Genomic DNA, 22753 nt, shown 5'->3' with positions numbered 1-22753 from the left:
TATCTTGGTTTGACTCGCAACTCTGATTCCTGATTCCAGCTTGTTGCTATTGCAGATGCTGGGAGGTAGCAGGTGGTGGCTCAAGAACTTGGTTTCCCACGATCCCTGGCTTCCAACATCCTTCCGGACCAGTCCTGGCTTTTGTTGGCATTCAAGGAGTGAAGCGCTGGATGTGAAGTTTGTTTGCGTCTGTGTTTCTCTCTGTTCGTCTTTTTCACTCTCTAACAATAATAAAGAAAACCCAGGGTAAAGTAAGAAAACCCCTCTTTCATTTCCAACTCCCTTTTATTAGTCATTTTGGCTAAGACACTGCTAACAGTTGAAGTGTTTCAACTGTAACATTTTTATGCACTTATATTTCAGTGTGTGTGTGTTTCCGTATCTTGCTCCTTTCATCCATTAATTTGCCTTGGAGATCACTCAAAGTTAGTATGGAATAAATTTACCCCATTCTAAAAATGTTATTTAGCATTAAACATTTGCTAAACCAGCTTAGTTTTTCATAGTTTATAAATATACATGGACAAGCAAAGTTTTCTTTTCCGGGTTAATTTATTTTTCTTTATTTCATCATAGTCTACTTTATTGACAAGGTACAACATGATATGACCTTATCTGGAAAATATTCAGTATTTAAGATACCAGTTATAAAATCTAATTTATTTGCATTGTGTTCCTTCAATGAAATAGTGGCAATTTAAACGTTATTGTCATTTTCACAAAAGATGCAGTTAAGTGGATTTAGTTTTACTAATTGTATGACAGGATCAACCTTTCACTCGGAGGTATCACTGTACTTTCCCTTCTACAATCCCAGTGTTGGATATTTTTTGTTGTTTATGAAACAAAGGCTTCTGGGAAAGAAGTTAAATAAGCAGGAATCAGGAAACATTTCCAGGAATAACTGCTAGAAAAGATGCTCTATTGTTCTCATGCTTCTTTTCTAATTTTATCTAAGTGAACCAAGAACATTCTAATTGGATAACTTTTTAGCAGAAAATTAAGCATTTAGCATTCAGGTAGTTCTCAGTGTACATTTTCACACATAACTTTCTACTGCCCAGTAACATTTAACAAAAGCATGACTGAAACCCCCGTTTATATCAGAAAATGCAATTACCATTCGTGATTTATTAAAACAAGTAACAAGGCCATTGAAGAATGAGAACTCATGCTTGGTAGCTCTGAAATGGAGTGTTCTGAGATGATGCTGCACTCCTGGGTGCTGGTGGCTGGAGACTTGGAATCAAGTGAGCTGATATTCTGACGCTTGGCCTCCAAGGGACAACCCGAGACAAAAGGGAAATGAAAGGACGTGAGGACTGTTCGCTTACAAACTGCTCACAAATCTAGATTGAGACTCAGGCTATGAAGCATATTATGTGCAGAAACTATTAGATTTGCACATTAGCCTACTTTTTAGTCCTAATAAGTTTTTTAACAGCAAAAATAATAAAAAAAAAATGTCCTTAAGGGTGATGAGGAGCTTTCTGCTTTGCCCCAGAGAGCAATTAAGTGATTAATTCCATCACCTGGAGCAAAAATAAAAGATGTACCTTCTACATGACAATCCCAACTGAGAAAGGGAGTTTTTCCAAGTGCTCTCTTGCATATATATATGATTTCCCACTGTATATATGATTTCTATTTCCCATGTTGTTCAAGTTTATATGCAATATGAATCATCTTTAATAAGATGCTTCTCAAATCTTAACAATATCAATCTAAGACATGTGTTTGCACACAGTCAGGCCTCTATTTTCAATGCCGGTGTCCCATATCCAAGTGCTGGATGCTAACTTTCTTTTCTTAAATTTTTATTGCAAATATGATTTACAGAGAGAAGGAGAGACAGAAAGATCCTCTGTCCACTGGTTCACTCCCCAGGTAGCCGTAATAGCCTGAACTGATCTGAAACCAGGAAAAAGAAGTCTCTTCAGGGTCTCCCACGTGGGTGCAGGAGCCCAAGACTTTGGGCCGTCTTCCACTACTTTCCCAGGCCACAAGCAGAGAGCTGAATGGGAAGTGGAGCAGCCAGAATAGGAATCGGAACTGGTTCTTCTATGTGATCCCAGCAGATAAAAGGTGAGATTTAGCATTAAGCTGTCATGCTGGGCCCACTATTCGGCTTTCAATGCAGCTCCTTACTAATGCATTTTGGAAGATGGAGATAGAAGGTGTAAGGAGTTATTGGAATATCCCACCCTGGACCCAGCGCCATTTCCTCTTCCTCACAGCTCACGGAATTCGCTCCAGTCCAGCCGTCCACCAATCGGGCATTTCACCTGAGAATCCCACCCCCAATCTCCCATCCCCTTCCCCAGCTCCGCCCACTTACCCATCATGCTTAGGCAATCACCTGTGACAGTCTTAGGCACCAGTGCCGGGGGCCTGCCCTCAATCCCTCCCAATCCCCCACCCCACACCTTGCAGGCTCACCTGAGAGACAAAAAGGCCCCCGGTGGTGCGGCTCTGTCTCTCTCTTCTCTTTCTGGCTCCTCCCCTTCCTCCCCTTCCACCTCTTCCTCCCCTTCCTCCTCACCCTCCCCACCACCTCCACCCTGTTCCTGCCCTGCTGGAATTAGCTGCACGCAATAATATCGTAATAATAACATAAAATTAGAACTTTAACTGTTTTAAATAACTAACAGAAGGTCCACATACTATGGTCTCTGCTACCAAACAGTGAAACCAGTTGCTGGCTTCTTTCAAGCCCAGATCTAGTGGTTGCATTTGAGTGAATGAGACAACAAAACCTCTCTTTTTCTGTGTGCCTCTTTCTTTCTTCTGTTGCTCTGTCTTCAGATAGATAAACCAGTTTATTTTAAAAAGCTAATTTTATTGATTCTTTGGCATCTAAGAATGCTTGTTCCCCAAAAGTGAGCTTTATTTAGTATCTTGCTTCTGAAAATCATGTAACTTCTGTTTATAACTAAAAACTGTTTTTCTAGTCACTAAGGAATGTTTAGCCTGAACAAAGATAAACTTATTTTGTTGCTCATGGTTGTGAGGCATTTTTTTTTAATTTAAATGACTTTACATGCTTCTAATTTCACTGATTTTCAGTAACCATCCTTTACAGAATATACTGGGAGAGTTGGTCAGGGTTATCCCTGCCTTTTCAGTAAGAAGGAAAGAAAGATCAGGAGAATTCCAAGGTTGTAGGAATCCTGTAATTCCAAGGTTACTTCAGGTGCAAGCAACCTCTGTGTGTAGCTCACCTGTTGCGGGAGGAGCGCAACGCGAGGGAAAGTCAGTGCTGTGATGCTAGGCACACATTCTATAATGGACTGCTTGCCTTATATCCAGGCCGCTCCAATTCCAATGCAATTCTTACCAATGTGCCCCCAGGAGACAACAGGTGATGGTGCAACTCTAATAGATTTCTAGGCTACGGATTTTTACTTGGCCCATTCCTGGCTGTTGTAGGAATTTTCAGTAGGTAAAAGTTCTATAGCTGACTTTCAGCTTAAAAAATGAAAAAAAGATTAATAAAGCAATTGCTTCTCTAACTTGGGGGTGCAGAAGATCTGTTTTGATATAGGTCACCTCCAATATCACCCAAGAAAGAAGTAATTGATTCCTTTCATTATTTTCTTTTATTTCTCGATTACAGCTTCTTATCGTGGTTTACATTAGTTCAGTGCACAGTTGTTCTCACTACCGTTAAGTTCTGAATCCTTAGTGAAAATATTTACCCTGGAAAGAGATATTCTGATGGTAGCTTTTCAAACAAAATTGTTTAAAAGAATATGCATCCAAAGAAAGAGATGAGAGAGAAGAAAATACGGGTATGCAAACTGAGTACACATGTGGCCAAGGAGAAACGGAAACTTGGAAAGAATCAGATGTAACCAAAAGCAGTCTACACACACACACACACACACACACACACACACACACACACAGTGTCTGAGTGTTAAAAGTCTGAGGTCCCGGGCCTGGCACGGTAGCCTAGTGCCTAAGGTCCTCACCTTGCATCAGGATCCTATATGGGAGCTGGTTCTAATCCTGGCAGCCCTGCTTCCCCTCCAGCTCTCTGCTTGTGGCCTGGGAAAGCAGTCGAGTCACCTCCAGCCATCGTAGCTCTTGGGGAGTGAATCAACAGACAGAAGATCTTCCTCTCTGTTTCTTCTCCTCTCTGTATATCTGACTTTCCAATAAAAATAAAGTAAATCTTAAAAAAAATATATCTGAGTTCCTATCTATAATGGATGCTTCATTTAAAGTGTGTTTGGTGTGTGCTATTAATAAAGTTGGAGAAATAAGACTGATTTACTGTGTTTTGTTATTTATAGACTTCAGAAGATTGTTTCTTGGTACTGTGATGTTGTTTTCATAGGATGAAACTGGTGATGAAGTGATAATTCATTTCCTGTAATACCAGTGATTGAGCCAAGAGACAGCGACAGGTTGTTAGCCCAGCGGGCCTGCGGGCAGGCAGAAAGCCCCTAGGTGGCGCCAAAAGTTCCCACCGAGAAGAGTCACCCCGGACTCTTTTAAGTGGAGCCGACCAATCAGAAGACAACACATCCTTTCCATCAAGTCCCATCATCACCAGGACTTAAGGAATGCATGGCTCAGTGCAGGCGCGACTTGAGCAGCCTGCTACCCTGAGGCCCGATGAACTTCGCCAGGGAGCAGATCTCAATAAACCTGGTTTTACCATCATTCTGGTCTCAGGAGTCCCGCTGTTTCGGTGCAGCTTTTTATCTAACACGGATGAGCTGAGATATCGAGAGACTGAAATACACACCCTCTTCCTAATGTGCGAGAGTTTATTTGTGTGCATTTTGGAGAAATCTTATTATATACACAAGTGCCATTTTTATTGCCTTACAGTTTATCTTTTCCATTGTATGTTACCCTTGGACTTGCATCAAGGTAGAATTCAAGGCAGAATCATATCTTAATTTTTAAAAAAAATTCCCCATAGGTATTTTTGTCTATTTTATTTATCTATTTTTGTCTATTTATCTACAATTGACTAGGATTTCAGTACTAACGTCATATTTAAATTAAATATGATGATGTACATGTATTCACAAAATGTCCCATTACAAGTTCACCTGTGGAGTGGCACCACGGTGTATCAGGCTAGGCTGCATCCTGAGGCAGCTGGAGCCCCAGCTACTTTACTTCAAATATGGCTCCCTGCCTTTGGTCTGGGAAAGCAGCAAAAGATGACTCTAGTGCTTGCACCCCCTCGATCTATGCGGGAGACCTGGGAGAAGCCCCTGGCTGCTGGCTTTGGGGATGCCCAACTACTATAATCACTTGGGATGGGAACCAGCACATGGATGATCTTTGCACCTCCTTCTTTCTGTAACTGTTTTCATAGATAACATTTTTAAAGATTTATTTATTTTTGTTGGAAAGGTGTATGTATAAAAAGAAGGACAGATAGCAAGATCTTTTGCCCGTTGGTTCATTCTTCAAGTGGTTGCAATGGCCGGAGCTGAACTGAACTGAAGCCAGGAGTCAGGTGCTTTTTCTGGGTTTCCCATGTGGGTGCAGGGTCCCAAGGCTTTAAGCCATCTTCTGCTGCTTCCCCAGGCCACAAGCAGGAAGCTGGATGGGAAGAGGAGCAGCCAGGACATGAACCTGTACCCATATGGGATCCTAACGCTTACAAGGTGAGAATTTCGCCATAGAGCCATTGTGCTGTTCCCTCATATATATATTTTTTAAAGTTTACTTACTTTCCCTTTTTTCTTTTCAACGTTTTTGATCTATATTGCCAAGAATATTTGTCCAATACCAAGATAAGCTCTAGGAAATTAAAGGAAATGGCTGAAATAATATAACAAAACAGGGTACCTAGTTTTTATGTCAAGGAACTAGTTTTTATGTCATGTAATGTCAGCTTCATCTACATTTTCATTTTCCTGGTGGATTTTCACTTTTAAAAATCTTTGTCTAGATGGAGTCTTCCAGAATTTTACCATTTTCTGTATAGGATAGTAACCTGACAATCATTGTAGGAGTGGAAATATTTGCCTCCATTTGTCATTTCTGCTCTCATCCTTCATTTCATGTTTCCAATTCCAATTCAAAAGAGAATGAAATCAAATGATATTTTTAAGTGCTAGGATAGCAAGCGAAATGATAAAAACTTCTAAGGAGAAAGAAATAAGGGAAAATCTGTAGTTCCTATCTGGAGTGTGAATATCAGAACATTCCTTTTGTGGAGCTTCATTGTCTTTTTTACCTCTAAATTCTATAACAACTTGAATAAATAACTTAAGATACTTATTTTGTCTTCGATTAAGAAATATTCCATGCCATTTAAGATGTTTTTAATACATGAATTTTACTGCTAGGAAAAATTTAAAAGCTAACACACTCTGGCCAGGTAGCTTCGTGGATGAAGTAATACTGTAACATCCCAGTGATCAGCCTGGTGGTGAGAAACTTGTAAGAACTTTGAAAAGAATGTCATCCTTATGGTACACTTTGTATATTTTTCTATTTCTTAAATGACTGCCTATCTTTAAAATTGTATTCATTTTCATTTTATTTGAAAGGCAAAGAGACATAGACTTTTAGAGGGATAAAAGAGGTAGTGAAAGATATGATATATATGTATAATAAATATGAATATGTACTATACACATCTATATATCTATATCTATATCCATATCTATATCTGTATCTATTAGAGAGTTCACTCTTCCACCACTGGCTTGCTACCTAAAAGGCTACAACAGTTGGGACTGAGTAAGGCTGAATCCAGGAGCCAGTAGCATCATCCAGTTTTGGCAGAGACTCAAGTACCAACTATATCTTGGGTTGTTTCCCAGACATATTAACAAGGTGCTGAATCATAAGTAGAGTAGTTGAAATTGAAACCCATGCTCTATTTTGAAATGCAGGCTTTGCCAGTCCTGTCACAACACTCATCCTCATTCATTTATTTCCCTCAAAGATATTAATTTTTTTCCCGTCAAGAAATATCCACAGTGTTTCCTACATAGGAAGCATCTTGGAGGTCACAAACAGGCCTTTATGTATAAAACACACACGGCCCCTGGCTTCTGGGAGCTTCGACTTTCATGCACTGTTTTTGGTTGCTTGTTTTAACTCTATAGGTGCAGAGAAATACATCAAAGATTAAGCAAGACCATGAGAAAACTTCTCCAATTCATGAATAGATCCTAACATGATCCATTTATTGTTGCTTATCCGTAGCACATAGTCTCAGAGAAGGCTCAACTTGGGAAGCAAGTTCAAAATCTAGTCCAGTGGGAATGACTACATCATAGAAAACAAAACAAACCATATTTGGGATAAAAGTAGAATAGATGGACATAATTTCAAAATAACCACTCTGTTTTTCCTTAAAATCTAAATGTATTACAGGCACATATCTGATTTCTCTCTTGTGACACTCATTCTCACAGATTTCTTGGAAACAACAAAATTACTACTTATATACAAGTAAAGATTTTGCCCTTAAAAGGATGCTTTCTCTTGGAATGATGTAAATGTTTTATTTTGCAGCTGATGTGGTATTACAGTTATTTCTAGAAATAAACATTTGATAATTGCCATTTTGTATGAGGCATATGAGCAACATGAGTTAACACTGGCTGGAGCACTGTTATCTAGACTATAGTACACAATTGGAGTTGTCTGAGTAGATGTCTCAGATTCCACACTCACATTCTTAATACTTGTGAGTGCAGTGGTCTGGCTCATTCATTTTGTGCTTCTGCAAACTTTGATTTCTTTATGATAATAAGACATAAATACTCCACTTTAAAAAAAAATACTTATTTTTTGAAAGGCAGATACAGAGATATTGAGAAAGAGAACCTTCTATTCCCTGATTTCTTCCCAAAATTCCTGCAACAACAAGTGTTAGGAGGCAGGAAGTCTGTCTGGGTAGCCCTCATGAGTGGCGTCTCCAGACGCATTAGCAGGAAGCCAAATAACTATTCCAAGAAGTGGCTTTTCCAGTTGTACCACAACACCCCCTACAATACTCTGCTTTTCTAAAGAGTTCTTGCATTACTCTTCAACTTAAAGTCTGTCAGATTTCATCCTTAGACCACACAATACTACCTATGAATTACAAAGTCAGACAAAATTTGAAGCTCCTGTTGCTCATATTTGCTCAACAGCCATTTTACCTTCAAAGATTTCCCAGGTAACTAAAAGCTGTATTATTAGTTTAGGTGTTTCTAGGATTCTTTTACGCAATGGACACCTTGTTGGATTTAATACCACATAATTTGCCAAATGCCTACAATTTTCATCCTATTTATGTATTACAGAATTTGGGGACTTTCAAAAGTTTGTCAAAACATTCACATCTGTTGTAATGTCTTTCTCAGTAAGAGCTCTGACAGTAGATGTTGGGCCCGGTGGCTAGACTGCTGATTCCGATTCCTGCGTTTGATATCACAGCATCTGTGTTTGATTGCTGGTTGAGTTCCCCATTCAAGCCAATACATTCTCTGGGAGACAACAGAGATGGTTCAGTAGTCTGATCCCTACCCGCCCCCCGGAAGAGGAGTGGGTTGAGTATTTGACTTCTGGCTTCAGCCCCAACTCCATGGCCATGGTGGGCACTTGAGAAGTGAAGCACTGGCTAGAAGGAAGCTCTATATTCACCTTCAATCTCTTTCTCTCTCAATAAATACATTAATTAGAAGTAAGTACTCTGCAAAGAGCTCATAGTGAAAGCATCTTCATTACAAGTTATGATGCTAATTATTTTGCACACATATGCTGTATTGCATTGTTGATGATATCAGCAAGAATGGCCCCAAAACAAAAAAAGGAAGAAAGATTTTTCAATTTGATTATGTGACCCTTCAGAAACTTAAATTTTCAGCTCTATCTTCTGCTACAAAAATTACAAGTAATGTTAGAAGTGTGATAGAATAGTAAAATATTTAAGTAAATAGCTTTTGAATATTACAACTGTATCTGAGAAAGATTTTACAACACGTTCAATATGATGAACTCATAATATGTAAATGTATTCTACTGTTAATATGCACTCACAGCATATGTGGATAATGGTTCCAAAGGAACTGTTGTTAAATATGCTCTGAATATGAATGAAGAATAATAGACACATGCTATGGGCTCAATATGTAGTAGCAGAATAAAAGACAGAATACATGGTTTTAATAATACTTATTCAGTGGAAATACTGAAGCAACAAAATGAGACATATTATCATGTAAATTTGAATACCTGTTAACATATACCACCAACTTGGCAATCCTGCCTGAGTTCACAGATAAAACCGAAGTTCAATGAGTACTTTCTGGTTATACAACATTACCTAGTCTATAAACACAGAAATTATTGACTATAAGCACTCACATTTTAATAAAATAAAATACTTAGAATATATTTGTATCTGTGATATATTATCAAAGTTGATTTGGTGAGGAATAAGTTCTTAAGAGCCTAAAGCTCCCAGATGTTACAGCCATAAACGTTAGAACAACAACCAAAAAATAGTTTTTAAAGATTTAGTTATTTTTATTAGAAAGGCAGATCTACAGAGAGAGAGAGAGAATGGGGAAAAAAGATACAGAACATCTTCAGTCTGCTGGTTCACTCCTCAAGCAGCTGCAACAGCGGAGTTGAGCTGATCCAAAGTCAGGAGACAGGAGCTTCCAGGGCTTCCATGCAAAGGCAGGCTCACAAGACTGGACCATCCTCTACTACTTTCTCAGGCCACATGCAGGGAGCTGGATGGGAAGTGGAGCAGCTGTGACAAGAACCTGTGCCCATCTGGGATCCTGGTACATTCAAGCTGAGGATTGAGCCAGTGAGCCATCTCACAGGGCCCCCTCAAAATTGGTAAAAGTTGTCAGATGCTATGGGTAAAGACTAAAGGTTGAGGTTTTGGTGGCCAGTCCAAAGCAAAATTTATGGGGAACATAATCATGTTTCAGAGTCATCAATTACTAATTTCACATTACAATCTGAAGCTAAATACTGAAAGGCAATAACTTTTCAAGGTTATTTTAACTTGTTTTTGCAGTTGGCTAGAACATTTGCAAAATATAAAGCTATGTAACTGTAGCTTAATACATTATATATGGGCCCGGCGGCATGGCCTAGTGGCTAAAGTCCTCGCCTTGAACGCCCCGGGATCCCATATGGGCGCCGGTTCTAATCCCGGCAGCTCCACTTCCCATCCAGCTCCCTGCTTGTGGCCTGGGAGGGCAGTCGAGGACGGCCCAAGGCTTTGGGACCCTGCACCCGCGTGGGAGACCTGGAAGAGGTTCCTGGTTCCCGGCATCGGGTCGGCGCGCACCGGCCCATTGCGGCTCGCTTGGGGAGTGAAATATCGGATGGAAGATCTTCCTCTGTCTCTCCTCCTCTGTGTATATCCGGCTTTCCAATAATAATAAAAATCTTTTAAAAAATACATCATATAATACACTACATATTAAATATTCATACAACAGATTACTTATTGACTTGATATTTCAATAAAAGAACTTATTCTAAGCCACCAAAAATAACTAACTTGCAAAATTGATTCTGTAAAGGCTTATTTTATTTATTTGATTGACAAAGTTACAGTGAGAGAGAGAGAGAAAGAGGTGGAGGTTTCATTCACTGGTTTAATCCACAACTGGCCACAACAGCCAAGGCTGGGCCTGGTCAATGCCAGCGCTCAGGAATCGGCTGGGCTTGGTCAATGCCAGCGCTCAGGAATCTCATTCAGGTCTCCCACACTGGCCTGGTGCCCAAGAACTTGGTCCAGCTTCTGTTATTCTCCCATGGGCTCCAGCAGGGAGTTGGATCAGAAGTGGAGCATCTGGGACTCAAACTGGCAACCCACATAGGATACTGACTTTGCAGACAGTGGTCCAACCGGCCATGCTAGCATGTCAACCCCTAAAATTGATTTTTTAAAAATATCAATGCTTTCCAAAGTTAGCAATAATACTGTTTTTATACACTTAAAATATCTAAGGAAATGAAATGATTTGAAAATATTTTTAATGTAAGAAGAAATGATGTCTCTTTTATTCACTTTTTAAAAGTATCATTAGACCTCTATTGAATATACAAAATTACATAGACATATGTAGCAAAAATATTTTATTAATATATGAGTCCAGCTCCTATATTATCTATAATCCTGCAAGCAAAGTTCATATAAGGAGAGGATATCACTTCTTGAAGGAATTTCATCAGACTGAAAGAAAGAAGTTAAATTACTTATGGATCACAAAATGAGTTTCCTTCATTTTATCTCATTTAAAATGTACCACTTTTAAAACGTATCTTGCCTTGTGTCAAAAGCCACATGGGAAGAATTTGAAACCTTGGTTTTGCTGAAGTATTTCATCTTTCTTTCAGATTAAGTTTTAGAAATTTCAAATTTATCCAAAATTCGTTCCTTCCTTGATTCATTGTCTGCCATGGCCTCTGGATTTAGGAATGATTGAGTCTAGCAAGGCATGATTTCAGCAGAGCTAAAGAATGGCAATAATTTAGGTTCTTTATTCTGAGCCAAAAAAAAAACAGACTCCTGATTTGAGATGATAATCTTGTGTAACCTGGTTTTGAAGGTAGTTTTGCTTGTTAGTAGAACAACACTCAACGTTTGAAATGACTTTTTTCCCCAAAGACTCATTTTTTGTTTATTTGAAAGGCATAGTTACAGAGAGAGGGGGAGATACACACATGCACACACACACACACATGCACACACACACACACACACACAAACGCACGCACACACAGAAAGAGAGACAGAGGGATTGATCTTCCATGTGCTAGTTCACTGCCCTACTAACAGGGGAGGGAGGAAGAGATAAGGCCTAATACAGGAGCCTGAAGCCTCTCCCAGGTATTCAACATGAGTGCAGGCTTCTAAATAATTGGGCCATCTGCTGCTGTCCTAAGCGCAGTAGTAGGAAGCTGGATCTAAGTGGAGTAACTGGATCTTGAACTGGCAGCAAGATGGGATGCTGGCATCACAGGCAGAGACTTAACCAGCCACACCAACAGGTCTAGCCCCTTCAAATGGCATAAAATGTGGCACTAAAGGAACCTCACACCCTCCACTAGGACTGGTCTATCAGAAAATCCATGTATGAATAGGAAACTGGGGGTGTCTCAAGATGTTGCCTTGGCATGGGTTGGAAGGCATCACATGGTTGTATCAAAGAGTGTTAGTGTCTCTAAGACCTAGTGATCGTACATGCTATCTGGCAGACAATCAATATCAATAAAATCATATCACTATATCATAATATCAACATCATAATATATAATATAAATCATTGTATCATAATACCAATAGAATATATTTTTGAAAAGAACATGCTTGGTCATGACATAGACCTTGTGGAATATTCACAAGACATTCCAGCAGTCATAAACGGAGCACTTAATTTTGTAGTGATGTCCTTCCATCTCATTTTATAAATAATCCTTGGCAGTGATTACCAAGTTTTATATGGCTGAGACATTTTCTTTTAACCTAATTTAGCATTGTATCTTTATAAATGCCATTCCTTTTCTTTTAAGTAAAAATTCCTTTATTTGTGGGTGGGCCTCCCAAATATAAACTTTTTCATTAGAGAGAAATTTAGGAGGAATTTTCTACTTTGGGGGACCTGAAAGCTAGAGTGCATGAAAAAGTGACACCAGAAACCCAGGCCATTGGCTGTCTCACCACCGGACCATGATTGAGCCACCGTTTGATTCACTCTCCTAGCAGCTGAAATGGCCAGAGCTAAGCCAGTCTGAAGCCAGAAGCTAGAAACTTCTGTGTCTCCCACGCGGGTGCAGGGTCCCAACGCTTTGGACCGTCCTTGACTCCTTTCCCAGGCCACAAGCTGAATGGGAAGCGGGGCTGCTAGGATTAGAAACAGCACCCATATGGGATCCTGGAGCGTGCCAGGACTTTAGCTGCTAGGCTACCGTGCCAGGCCCAACCCTTGAACTCTCTATAGTGTATTTTCCTGAGGGATCTTCTAGATGTTCCCAGAAATGCATATTGCAAAAAAAAAATTCATGTATTTCAGTTGTTTTGCACCAAAATAAACTTATCTTCTAATCCTTTCTTCCCACAAATGTTTTGAGTCCCTTTGTGTGTCTGTCTTTCTCTCAGTGTCCCTTGTAAGGATACCTGCCATGAAAGCTAGGGCTCACCCAGCTACAGTAAAGATCATCTCATCTGGAAGCATGTAAGTGGTTGCATCTGGAAAGCTTGCTCAGCCCAATAAGGCAACATTCACAGTTGCTGGGCACTAGGATGTGAACGCATCTTGTAAGGAATCATCCTTTAGCTGCTACAATTTATAAGAGTTTTCAAGAAAGAAGCATGCTTATGTATGGATTGGTTCTTTTAAGCAAAGCAGTCTAGTTTCACTACTTTTCAAAACAAATAATCTATTTGAGGACATGAGAAGGCTATTTTCCTCCAACTTGTGTCCGTACAACATCTACGTTTCTGCTGGCAGTTTTATGGCATAAATAATCCCTCAATACAAACTCAGCTAAGTCCTCAAGTCTCATGCTAATGATATTGAAAGATAGAAACTTAAAGCAACTGTAGCATTCAGTTAAGAACTCTTGTGATTGAATCTTTACAACTTTGTGAGTATGAAGAGAAACACATAGACACAGATACTGACAGACAAGAACACAAGTCCCTTGCCATGTGATGCCTAACATTGCCGTGGGGCTCTGCCAGCAGGAAAACCACTGTCAGATGAAGTCCCTTCATGTTATGCATGAGCCAAAATAGACTTCTTTGTAAAGTAACCTGTTGTCACAATTTCAGTATAGTCATCAAAAATTGTTGAACACATAAAGTTTGGCACAGTGTCTAAAGTTGAGAACCAGAGTTAGCAAGGGGAAAGTGCCTGGGGACAGGAGGTGAGGATACTCCAGAAAACTTCCTTTTCCCCTAGAGTTCAGTAAAGGTCCCCAAGTAAGGTGAGTAGTATAGTTACAATCCTACATTTCAGATTTCTTCATACAAAGTTTGGAGCGATCTAAGCACTGATGAAATGGCAGAGTTGAAATCTCCGCACTTGATCCTGTGAAATGAGTTCAGGGGTCAGAGACACAGAGGAAGCCTCATCTTCACGTCAGCTTGTGCATCTGAACCGTGGTCACCAGGTTGTGAATATTTCCGATTGAGCAGATCAGTCGTCCTTTTCAAGGGCCTCTTGTATTTACAACTTTTTGACTTTTCTCTTTTCTTCTCCTGGTAGAGCTAGGCACTTTCCCCTTGCTAACTTTCTAGGTGTGATGCAAAAATCTCCTTATTGTCTGTGTGTGTATTATACCAGGGATTCAAGTGTTCAGCCACTTTGCCTTATCTCACAGGTACTGATGTGCATGCTTTCACATCTCCCTCCCTTCTTTCAAAACAGAAGCAGCAAAATACAGTGACAGCAAGGAGAGACCCTGAAGACCAGTGCCCGGAGCCAGAAATGTCAGCCAACTAAAATGGACACTGAAACCAGGGGAAGGACAAGTCAAGCTAATTTAGCAGCAGGAGATTTTGTGTTGAGTCAAGTTTTTTTTTTCTAACAGTCAAAGCAAAAACTTTTAGAACTCCTAAATGTAACACCAAGTGTACCTTGCTTTACCATCACTTTGAAAGAATGGATTCATTTGTGTGCATATTTCAAGTAACTTCAGCAAGGTGCCTGTGCATCAGGAAGCTTAGACTGCTAGAGCTGGCCCTGTAATTAACCCACAGAAGGACTGTTGCCAAGTCATTGCACTTCTCTGGGGCTTTCACAATTTGTGCCTTTGCAGGTAGCATCTCTTCTGTCTGGAATTCCCAAACCTCTATTACAGGCAAACTTTTACTCATCAGCAATACTTGGCTTGGTGTCATCTTCACTCTGAAACATCCCCTGACTCCCCCCGCCTACGCCTGAGCAGAATTAGGTGTTACTTCCCTCGTGCTGCCTGCTTAGGGGAATTATTTTCATCAGTATCTCTCCCTGTTCTGCTGCTTTAGTGACTATGCACTCCCAAGAGACTAACACTGTATTTCCTCTATTTTTTAAGCCCTAGTGCCTGACATGTGGTTTGACTGTATAGTAAACACACCATCTCTCTTAAATCTCATGAATGAATGCAAGTCCTTAGGTTCCATTGTGTGCCAAATGAATGAACTGAGCAAGATTTTTGACTTTCTAACTTTTAAAAATATGAAAGAATCAATTTTATTGGTTAAAATTTTAAGACAATGACTAAAAGATTATGAAGAAGAAGAAGAAATGCTCTCTTTCAAGTAAGAATGGGATTCTAGAAACCTGGGCACTTGCTGCTCTTACGGCATAAGAAGTGAAACCATAGAATTAACACAAGTTGGCTTAGAATCATGGTTACTCAGGCTTCTTATTTGTTTGTTTTCTTGTGTGGGGTGTGTGTGTGTAGCTATGTTAAGTGAAGATGTTACTTCAAGTAGCAACATGTGTTTATTTCATCATTTGGTGAATTTTTGCTCTTAAAGTGTGAAAGTATGGAACTGACTCCCTAAAAAAACAGAATACACCACTCACATAAGTGACACTTTTTATTTAATAACTCAGACTCTGATTAGGAACATTGCTTGTTTCACTGAGCTGAATTCACAGAGGCGTTGTTATGACATGTTTATTTTCCTGTATCTCCCTTGTCTGTCAGCTGTCATTTTTCCTGCTGTCATTTTCACTGACCTAATAGCTCCCTTAGCTAATCTCCTCTACTCAAAGTCCACACGGCCTAAACTTCCTTCCGCTAGTATACTGTGAGCAGAGACAATAGGAACAGTTTCCTTAAAGGTGTACATTCACATAAGAGTGAGTAGATATTGAGACAGTCCATGACTTTCTGTTGCCTCCTTATCAAGATCATGCAACTTACTGCAGCTATTCGAAGGTTGGGGTTATTTCTCAGTTCCTAGGCCCTTGAGTTTGGGGCATGGTAAACTAGCTCATCTACATAGATGAGGTGTAACTATTTTCCAGAGGAACCTCGCTTGATACAACTTGGAGATGACTGAGTGGATATAGTCTCAACGACTTCAAATATTGAAAAGAATTTTCACAAACAATTGATAAAACATTTGAGTATGAACACTTGACATTTACTTTTAAAATTGCATAAAAGTATATTTGTGCACTTTTGTGATATATACCCTGTAAAACATACTGAAAATATAAATAAGAATAACAAAAATAAATGCTTATTCTATTAGTTTCTGCCCACATCCAACGTTTTTGTACATCCCAGGAAGCACTCCTCACAATTATGTACTGTATTTGTTAAGCTACCATTTACAGAACTATGTAAGAATATGAACTTCACGTTTACCTGGATAGATAAATCTGTGCTCAAATAAAAACTAATTTATCAGTTTTTCAAGAAATCAAATAAATTATTTCCAGTGCTAGCAGGTAGCCAATAAATAGTGGGTGCACACCCAATGAGATAACTACTAAATGAATGATTGTAAATCAAATAGCCCTTAAAGATACTTTGTATCTTAACTTGCCTGGTTACTTTGTTTGCTTAGATCATGTGAGACTTTTTAAAAAGTGAGTCTGGATGACCCAGCATTAGCTTGTATGTCACTAGACTGAAATGGCTGTGAAACACAGTAGGATTTCAAAGTCAGGGGCTAAGGCAATTACATTCAGTGAAAGATAGGATGGAGGTTTCTACTCATACAAATAACCATAGAATGACTAAGCCTGGCCTAATAATACCAGGGTCATTTGGGATAGCAGACAGGGAACTGGTTCTGGTGGTACCTATATCATGGTGATGCTACAAGCCAGGAAGATAATATTGTTATAATGGGAAGAGGGAAGCTGGGGAGAGGGGCCAGTAAAGGCAAATTTGGGTTGAATGTCAGCAGATAACACTATCTTACGCTCTGTGTTTTTATTCTACCTACTCACCTTGAGTCTTTTTACAACCTTCTAGCTAATAAAGTACCTACATTCAAAACAGACATCTAACAGCCTTCTGGAAATTTCCAACTTGTGGTCTCACAATTGCTACATCATTACCATGACTGACTCAACAGTTCTGCCCCAAATCTTCTCTCCTGTTTCATTTCTGTAGGTCATTGTGCCACCATCTGCCTAAATACAGAAATCCGGGGTGGGGGCATGCTGTTTGCCCTTCACTCTTCTAGTTCCATCATCCTTTACACCTGTCCAGTTGTTCGTCTTGCCATTGTCAAGATCACCTTTGATCTTCTAATTGGACTAATTGGACCTTCAGTCTCAGTGCCTAGGAATCATTTCTCAGTTATACCAGAGTGACTTTTATAAACAGTCATTTGGGTCCTCTCCCCACCCTCAGGGCGGGCTGAATGCTTGTGATCCCTGAATGGGATCTTGCTTGTTGGATCTTCATCATTAAGGAAACAGTACTAGAGAGACCCCGCGGAGGTGATGAGGGCCTCATATGCAGATAGCAAAGTGGGGAAGAGAATGCCCCCTTCTGCCCTTTCATAAAGGCACTATTTCCACTCATGAAGACCCCACTCTTACGACCTCATCACTTCCAAATAGTATCACCTGATGGGTTAAGATTTCAACTTATGAATTAGGAAGGACACATTCAGTCCCTGACCCTAAGTGTAACAGTGAGAGAGTAAAATCCCTAGGGTGCTGTTTATCTGGAATGAATCGAAAGTGATCATTTAGAGTGATTAAACAGAGCAAGGAATGGGAGAAATGAACAGTTAGGGAAACACACAGAAGCTTACCTTTACTAAAACCACAGATACTAGGCTTGCAGCAATGAGATCATGTCTAGGGTAGGATTCCCCAGGGAGGAGACCTGAGGCCGTTTTTTTTGTTTTGTTTTGTTTTGTTTTTTTATAAGACCTAAGTTTATCCAAAGAAACAAGATGTCTTAGAGGTGAGACAGCTCTGAACGCCAGGCCTAGTGGGCCATTTTTGGCAATTAACTTACAGCGGTGTTATTATAAGAATGCACTAATAGCACTTGGATGTAGTATAGTTCACTGAGACCTAGTTGTGGCCTTTAGGGTGTAGTAGTTTTACCACAGTCAACTTGACCTATCGAATTGCTGCTGCTGCTATGTAACAGTAATAATATTAATATTTTAAAATTTTGATTGTTACACAATAATTGTACTTATTTATAGGGTTTGCTGATATGCTTCCGTACATCTGTACAATATACAATCAGACTAGAGTAGATTGTAAAACCATCACCTCAAATATTTATCACTTCTCTGAGTTGATTCTTTTCCATCATAGCTACCCCTGCTGTGCTACAGAACATTGCAAGTTATTCTTGGTGCTGAAGTGACACAGTGGGTTAAACTGACACCTGTTGCACGCTGGTGTCCTATATGGCCACCAGTTCATCTCCCGGCTGCTCCATTTCTGATCCAGCTCTCTACTAATGGCCTGAGAAGATGGCGGCAAAATCTAGTCCAAGTGCTTGAGCCCTTGTAACCCATATGGAGGACCCGGAGGAAGTTCCTGACTCCTGGCTTCAGCCTGGCCCACCTGAGAAGAAAACCAACAGATTGGAAGTGTATCCTCTCCACTTCCTTTTCTTCTTTCTTTCTCTATGTCTCCTTTTCTCTGCTTCATATAGGTAAAATCAATCTTAAAGCTACGCCTCTTCCCCATCTGCAGCAGTGTAGCCATCAGCATCCTCTCTCCATCACCCTCAGCCTCCCAGACTGTGATAACCATATTCTACTCCACATCTATGAGATCAGTACTTAATATTTTGAGCAAGTTCTCCATTTTCTATTTTCTTCCAAATCATATAGGAGAATTATCTCACTTGATTCTCATCAAGAAGCTCTGTGAAGCTTTTTCTTCTATTGTTTTCACTTGATGAACCAATCAAGGCCTCAGATAGATTGACTCACTTGCTCAAAGTCATACAAAAGCAAGAGTTGAACTGTCTCAGCGGGGTTCTGCAAGACAGCCTCCCACTGGTTCCGAACATTTTTATTTGAATTTTATCTCATCTCCATTTGATGCTTGCATTTAATTAAGCAACTATTTATTAAACTACTCATTATGTCTAAAACCTTTAAGCACTGCGTGAAATTAAATTAGCGAATATTTAGCACTGCCTATGTCTTTCTCCCAGAGCCTGGAAAGTATTTTGCCATTTTGGGATCTATTAGCATCTTTGTGAGAGAATGAATAAAACGGGACAAGGAAACCCGTAAAGAAACAGAGCAGTCTTTTCCAGGGCAGGGTCTCCTGCAATACAGAAGGGCTTCCTCAATGCTAGTTCTATAATGGCAAGGCAATCATTGTCAGAATCTGCCCATCAGCACATTCCAAATAACTCAGTCCCCGGGAGAAGCTTCCATGAGTTATGGCACTCTCATAGGGACCGCTGTGCAAATCTCCAACAAAATAAAGAAGTATGTATTCCTTACGTGTCATTGGACAAAATGTCCATTGCTTTTGGGCAGTATGAGGCCAATGAGCGACACCAGACTCTTGCAAGGCTTTTTCCCCCCATTTCCTTCCTGGATAACTAAAATCAAGTTGAACATAATGATTCTTAAGAAAATGATGTTTTCAGGGGCAATGCAGTGGCTCAGCAGGCAAATCCTCCACCTAAGTGCCAGCATCCCACATGAACACCGGTTTATGTCTTGCTGTTCCATTTCCGATCCTACTCTTTGTTTATGGCTGGAGAAGGCAGTGGAGCATGACCCAAATCCTTTGGAACCTGCATCCGCATGGGTGACAGCAAAGAAGCATCTGGTCCTGGCTGCAGATTGGCTCAACTTTGGCCACTGTGGCCATTTGGGGGAGCGAAATAGTGAACGGAAGGCTTTCTCTGCAAAACAGCCTTTCAAAAGAAAATAAATCGTTTAAAAAATAAAAAATGTGTTTTTCCATCGGATTCAATTCTAGCAGGCTTGGAGAACAAATGAAATTCCCTGGGTATTCTTTAACGCTGCATCTGGAAAGAAGGTGCAATCCGAAGTACACCTGCTGGACTCTGGACACGTTACTCTGATGCCTCTGCTGTCTTAGCGGGTCCAGAATGAATCTGTACTAGCTCCCTATCAATGAATTCTGTATTTCCTCTGAAGAAAATTAAAAGTTAAGTGGACACATCATTAAAGTACTTAACACCAGCAAAGCATGCCACTTCCTCGGCTCCTAGGACTAAGCTCCCATCAGAACGTCTCATTGATGAGCTCAGTTGATGATCACTGCTTCACTTCCGACCACAACTTTATCTCGCTGGGTTCAGGGAGGCAGTCAGGCTGCAGCGGACAGGACTGGGATGTGGGCCAGACACATCCATCCCCGAGGGCATCAACCTTGTCCATCTGGATCCTGCGGAGCAGTCTGCCAACTCTAAGTCGTTCTACCTGATTAGGGACCTGTTGGCTGAAGATCAGAGAGGAAATAAACACACACACATCAGAAAGACGGCAATTTTCAGGTCAGGGATGAAATGCTTAGCTGACGGGAAGGGGTGGGATAGGTTGTTGCCTAACACAAGGTTTCAAATGCACACTTTATCCCAAGAAAAAAAAAAGTTAGATGCAGTTTCTTTTCCTCTGTCCTTGTCCACTTGAAAAACTTTCTGCTCCTCTTCGGGCATCCTCCCTTCGGGTGTTCCTCTGTCTTGGGAGAGGGCCAGTTCCTGTGCAGTGAGTTTCTGGGCAGGGCTGGGGTGCAGGCTAGCCCATCTGGACGCCCAGGGACTAGGCCGGTCCACACCCTTTTGGCTCCAGAGCGCAGGTGAGAGACCTCCCCGCACCGCGCGCGCCCGCGCTTGGCCTCCTGACCCAGACAAACGCGGGCCGCGGGCGAGCACGCCGCAGCCAGCCAAGCCTCAGGGCGGCCGGCCAGCAGTTCGAGGCCTCCGCTATCCGGATGTGATGAAAAGGAGCCACCGAGGGGACAAGCGCGGCGGGAGCGGAGCCGAGAGCAGGGGGCGGCGGGTGCAGAGGCGGAGCGGGCTAGCAGGCCTGGGCAGGGGCCACGGCCCGAGCGCGGGGCGGGAGCGCGCAGCCGGAGCCGCCACGTCTGGGGGCTGAGCCGGAGGGAGGCTCGGAGGGCCGCGCGGGGGCGGCAGCCGCGGCTGGCAGGCCTCTGGGCGCGATGTGGCCGCTGCCTGAGCCGCGCTAACTTTTCCCCGGACGGAAGAGGAGGAGGAAGGGGCTTGGAGCGACCGGGGCTGGGGTGGGATGCTGAGGTAGGTGACCGTGCCGGGCCGCGAGGAGGAGGAGGAGGAGGAGGACTTGGGTCACTTCCCGGAGCGTCCCCAGCCCTGTCCCCTCTCTGCAGTCCCCCGCCCCTTCCCCAGGGGTGGGGGCGCGCCTTTGTCAACGGGCTGGGTCACGGTTTTCCTCCCTGCTTTCAAATCAAAACTTCCCCGGGGTGGAGTTTGAGGGAGGGCCTCGGAGGGGGAGGGCAGTCCCGCAGGGGTGGCGTGCTCTTCTCTCTGAAAACAGGATTTTTTTTTTTTCTTCTTCTTTTTCTTTTCGGCCAGAAGCAGTCGGGTCCCTGAGCCCGACACGTCCCGAGCGTCCCCGGGCGCGCCCGGCGGGGCGGCGAGCTAGGCGGCGGCGGCTGCGGCGCGGCGCGGTGCGGTGCGGTGGCGCGGGGCTCGGCGCAGCGGGCCCATGTCCGGCGCGGACGAAGCCCTGGCTCCCGGGCCCGAGGCGGGCAGTGGCCGCCAGGGCTCTCTGGCCCACGGTGAGTGCACCCTTGCCAAGGGGGCAAGCTGCTTCAGTCATGGCTGCGTTTTTAAGAAAAAAAAAAAGTTTACTCGCACAGGTACTGGTGGGAAGTGGTGGCGGCCGTGGGGAAGGGTTCCCTACCGTGTGGTGTTGAACTTTTGCACAGTTTGCGCGTTCCTCCGGCAAGTTCGCCAGGATTCCTGCCCTAGATCAACAACCGGATAGGAGGGCGGGATCCACTCGTCCCTCCACTCCCCTTCCTTTGGTGGCACAGCAGCAGGAGGACAAGCTTGCCTGTGTCTTGAGCCTATGCATTTCTGGGCCTCTGGCTCAACGCTGGGGGAACAGAAGCACTCCTCCAGGTCTCTTTGGTTCTTGTCTTCTCCTGGAATCCAAGCCCTCGGTTGTTCTCTGGACCAGCGTAGACTGTGTCTTTCATCTTTCTGTTCCTCCAGGGCTGCCCTGCACCCTGGCTGGCGACCCAGAGTTCTGTGGAATGGCTTGTGCATATGTTTTGAATCACTGTTTTGTCTGGAAATAAACGTGCTTTCAAAGATGCGTTTCAAGAATGCCTTAGTTCCCTTGTGTTCTTACAGACTGAACAGCTTGACAAGAGAAATTCTTATTTGTGAGTACCTCCCAGAACAAGTTTCTAAACGAGTCAGACTGCATCCTTCTCTGCTTACAGGTAACATGCTTCAGGGTTTCTCTGGTGCTGGAGTGCAGAGGTCTTAAAGTGCGCCTGCGCTTCTCTTTGATGCCGTTTCTGATCTACAGAGATGAATCACTGACAGGAACCAAACACCCTTCCAGGGCTCCTCTTGATTGGAAGAAAACTGAAAGCATCTTGCTTTACCCGATAGTCCCCAAGAATGATAATGTCATGAGGGTTTTTTTTTTTATTTAAATGCAGCAGAAAGTGGCAAAAAAAAAAAAAAGTTAACTTTGACATCCCACAATAGGTAAAAGAAGAAGCAATCCTTTGGGTCATTAGAACGCGCTGGCGTTCAGGACTGTTGACTGAATCATGTTTATCATTGTACGTGGAAGGAGTGACTCATTTTCTTCTAAACAGAA

The 22753-nt window shown here is 42.1% G+C and overlaps 1 protein-coding gene across 2 annotated transcripts in view; it reads left to right on the top strand.

The window, feature by feature from the left end:
- The first annotated feature begins 20708 nt into the window (after positions 1-20708).
- MDFIC (MyoD family inhibitor domain containing) overlaps positions 20709-22753 on the top strand; it is a 78387-nt gene continuing 76342 nt past the window's right edge. Inside the window, exons 1-2 of one of the 2 annotated variants that reach the window (XM_058655032.1) lie at positions 20709-20732; positions 21487-21692. In XM_058655032.1, coding sequence (XP_058511015.1) covers positions 21620-21692 — 73 coding nt within the window. In that variant the 5' untranslated portion in view covers positions 20709-20732; positions 21487-21619. Of the gene's footprint in view, positions 20733-20788; positions 21190-21486; positions 21693-22753 lie in introns of those variants that run through there. The other variant, XM_004592468.2, reaches the window with a different exon arrangement.

The sequence above is a fragment of the Ochotona princeps genome, chromosome 25, assembly GCF_030435755.1.
Source record: "Ochotona princeps isolate mOchPri1 chromosome 25, mOchPri1.hap1, whole genome shotgun sequence".
In the NCBI taxonomy this organism is placed as follows: domain Eukaryota; kingdom Metazoa; phylum Chordata; class Mammalia; order Lagomorpha; family Ochotonidae; genus Ochotona; species Ochotona princeps.
Note: the sequence above shows the minus strand (reverse complement) of the source record. Positions and strands in the feature narration are given on the sequence as shown.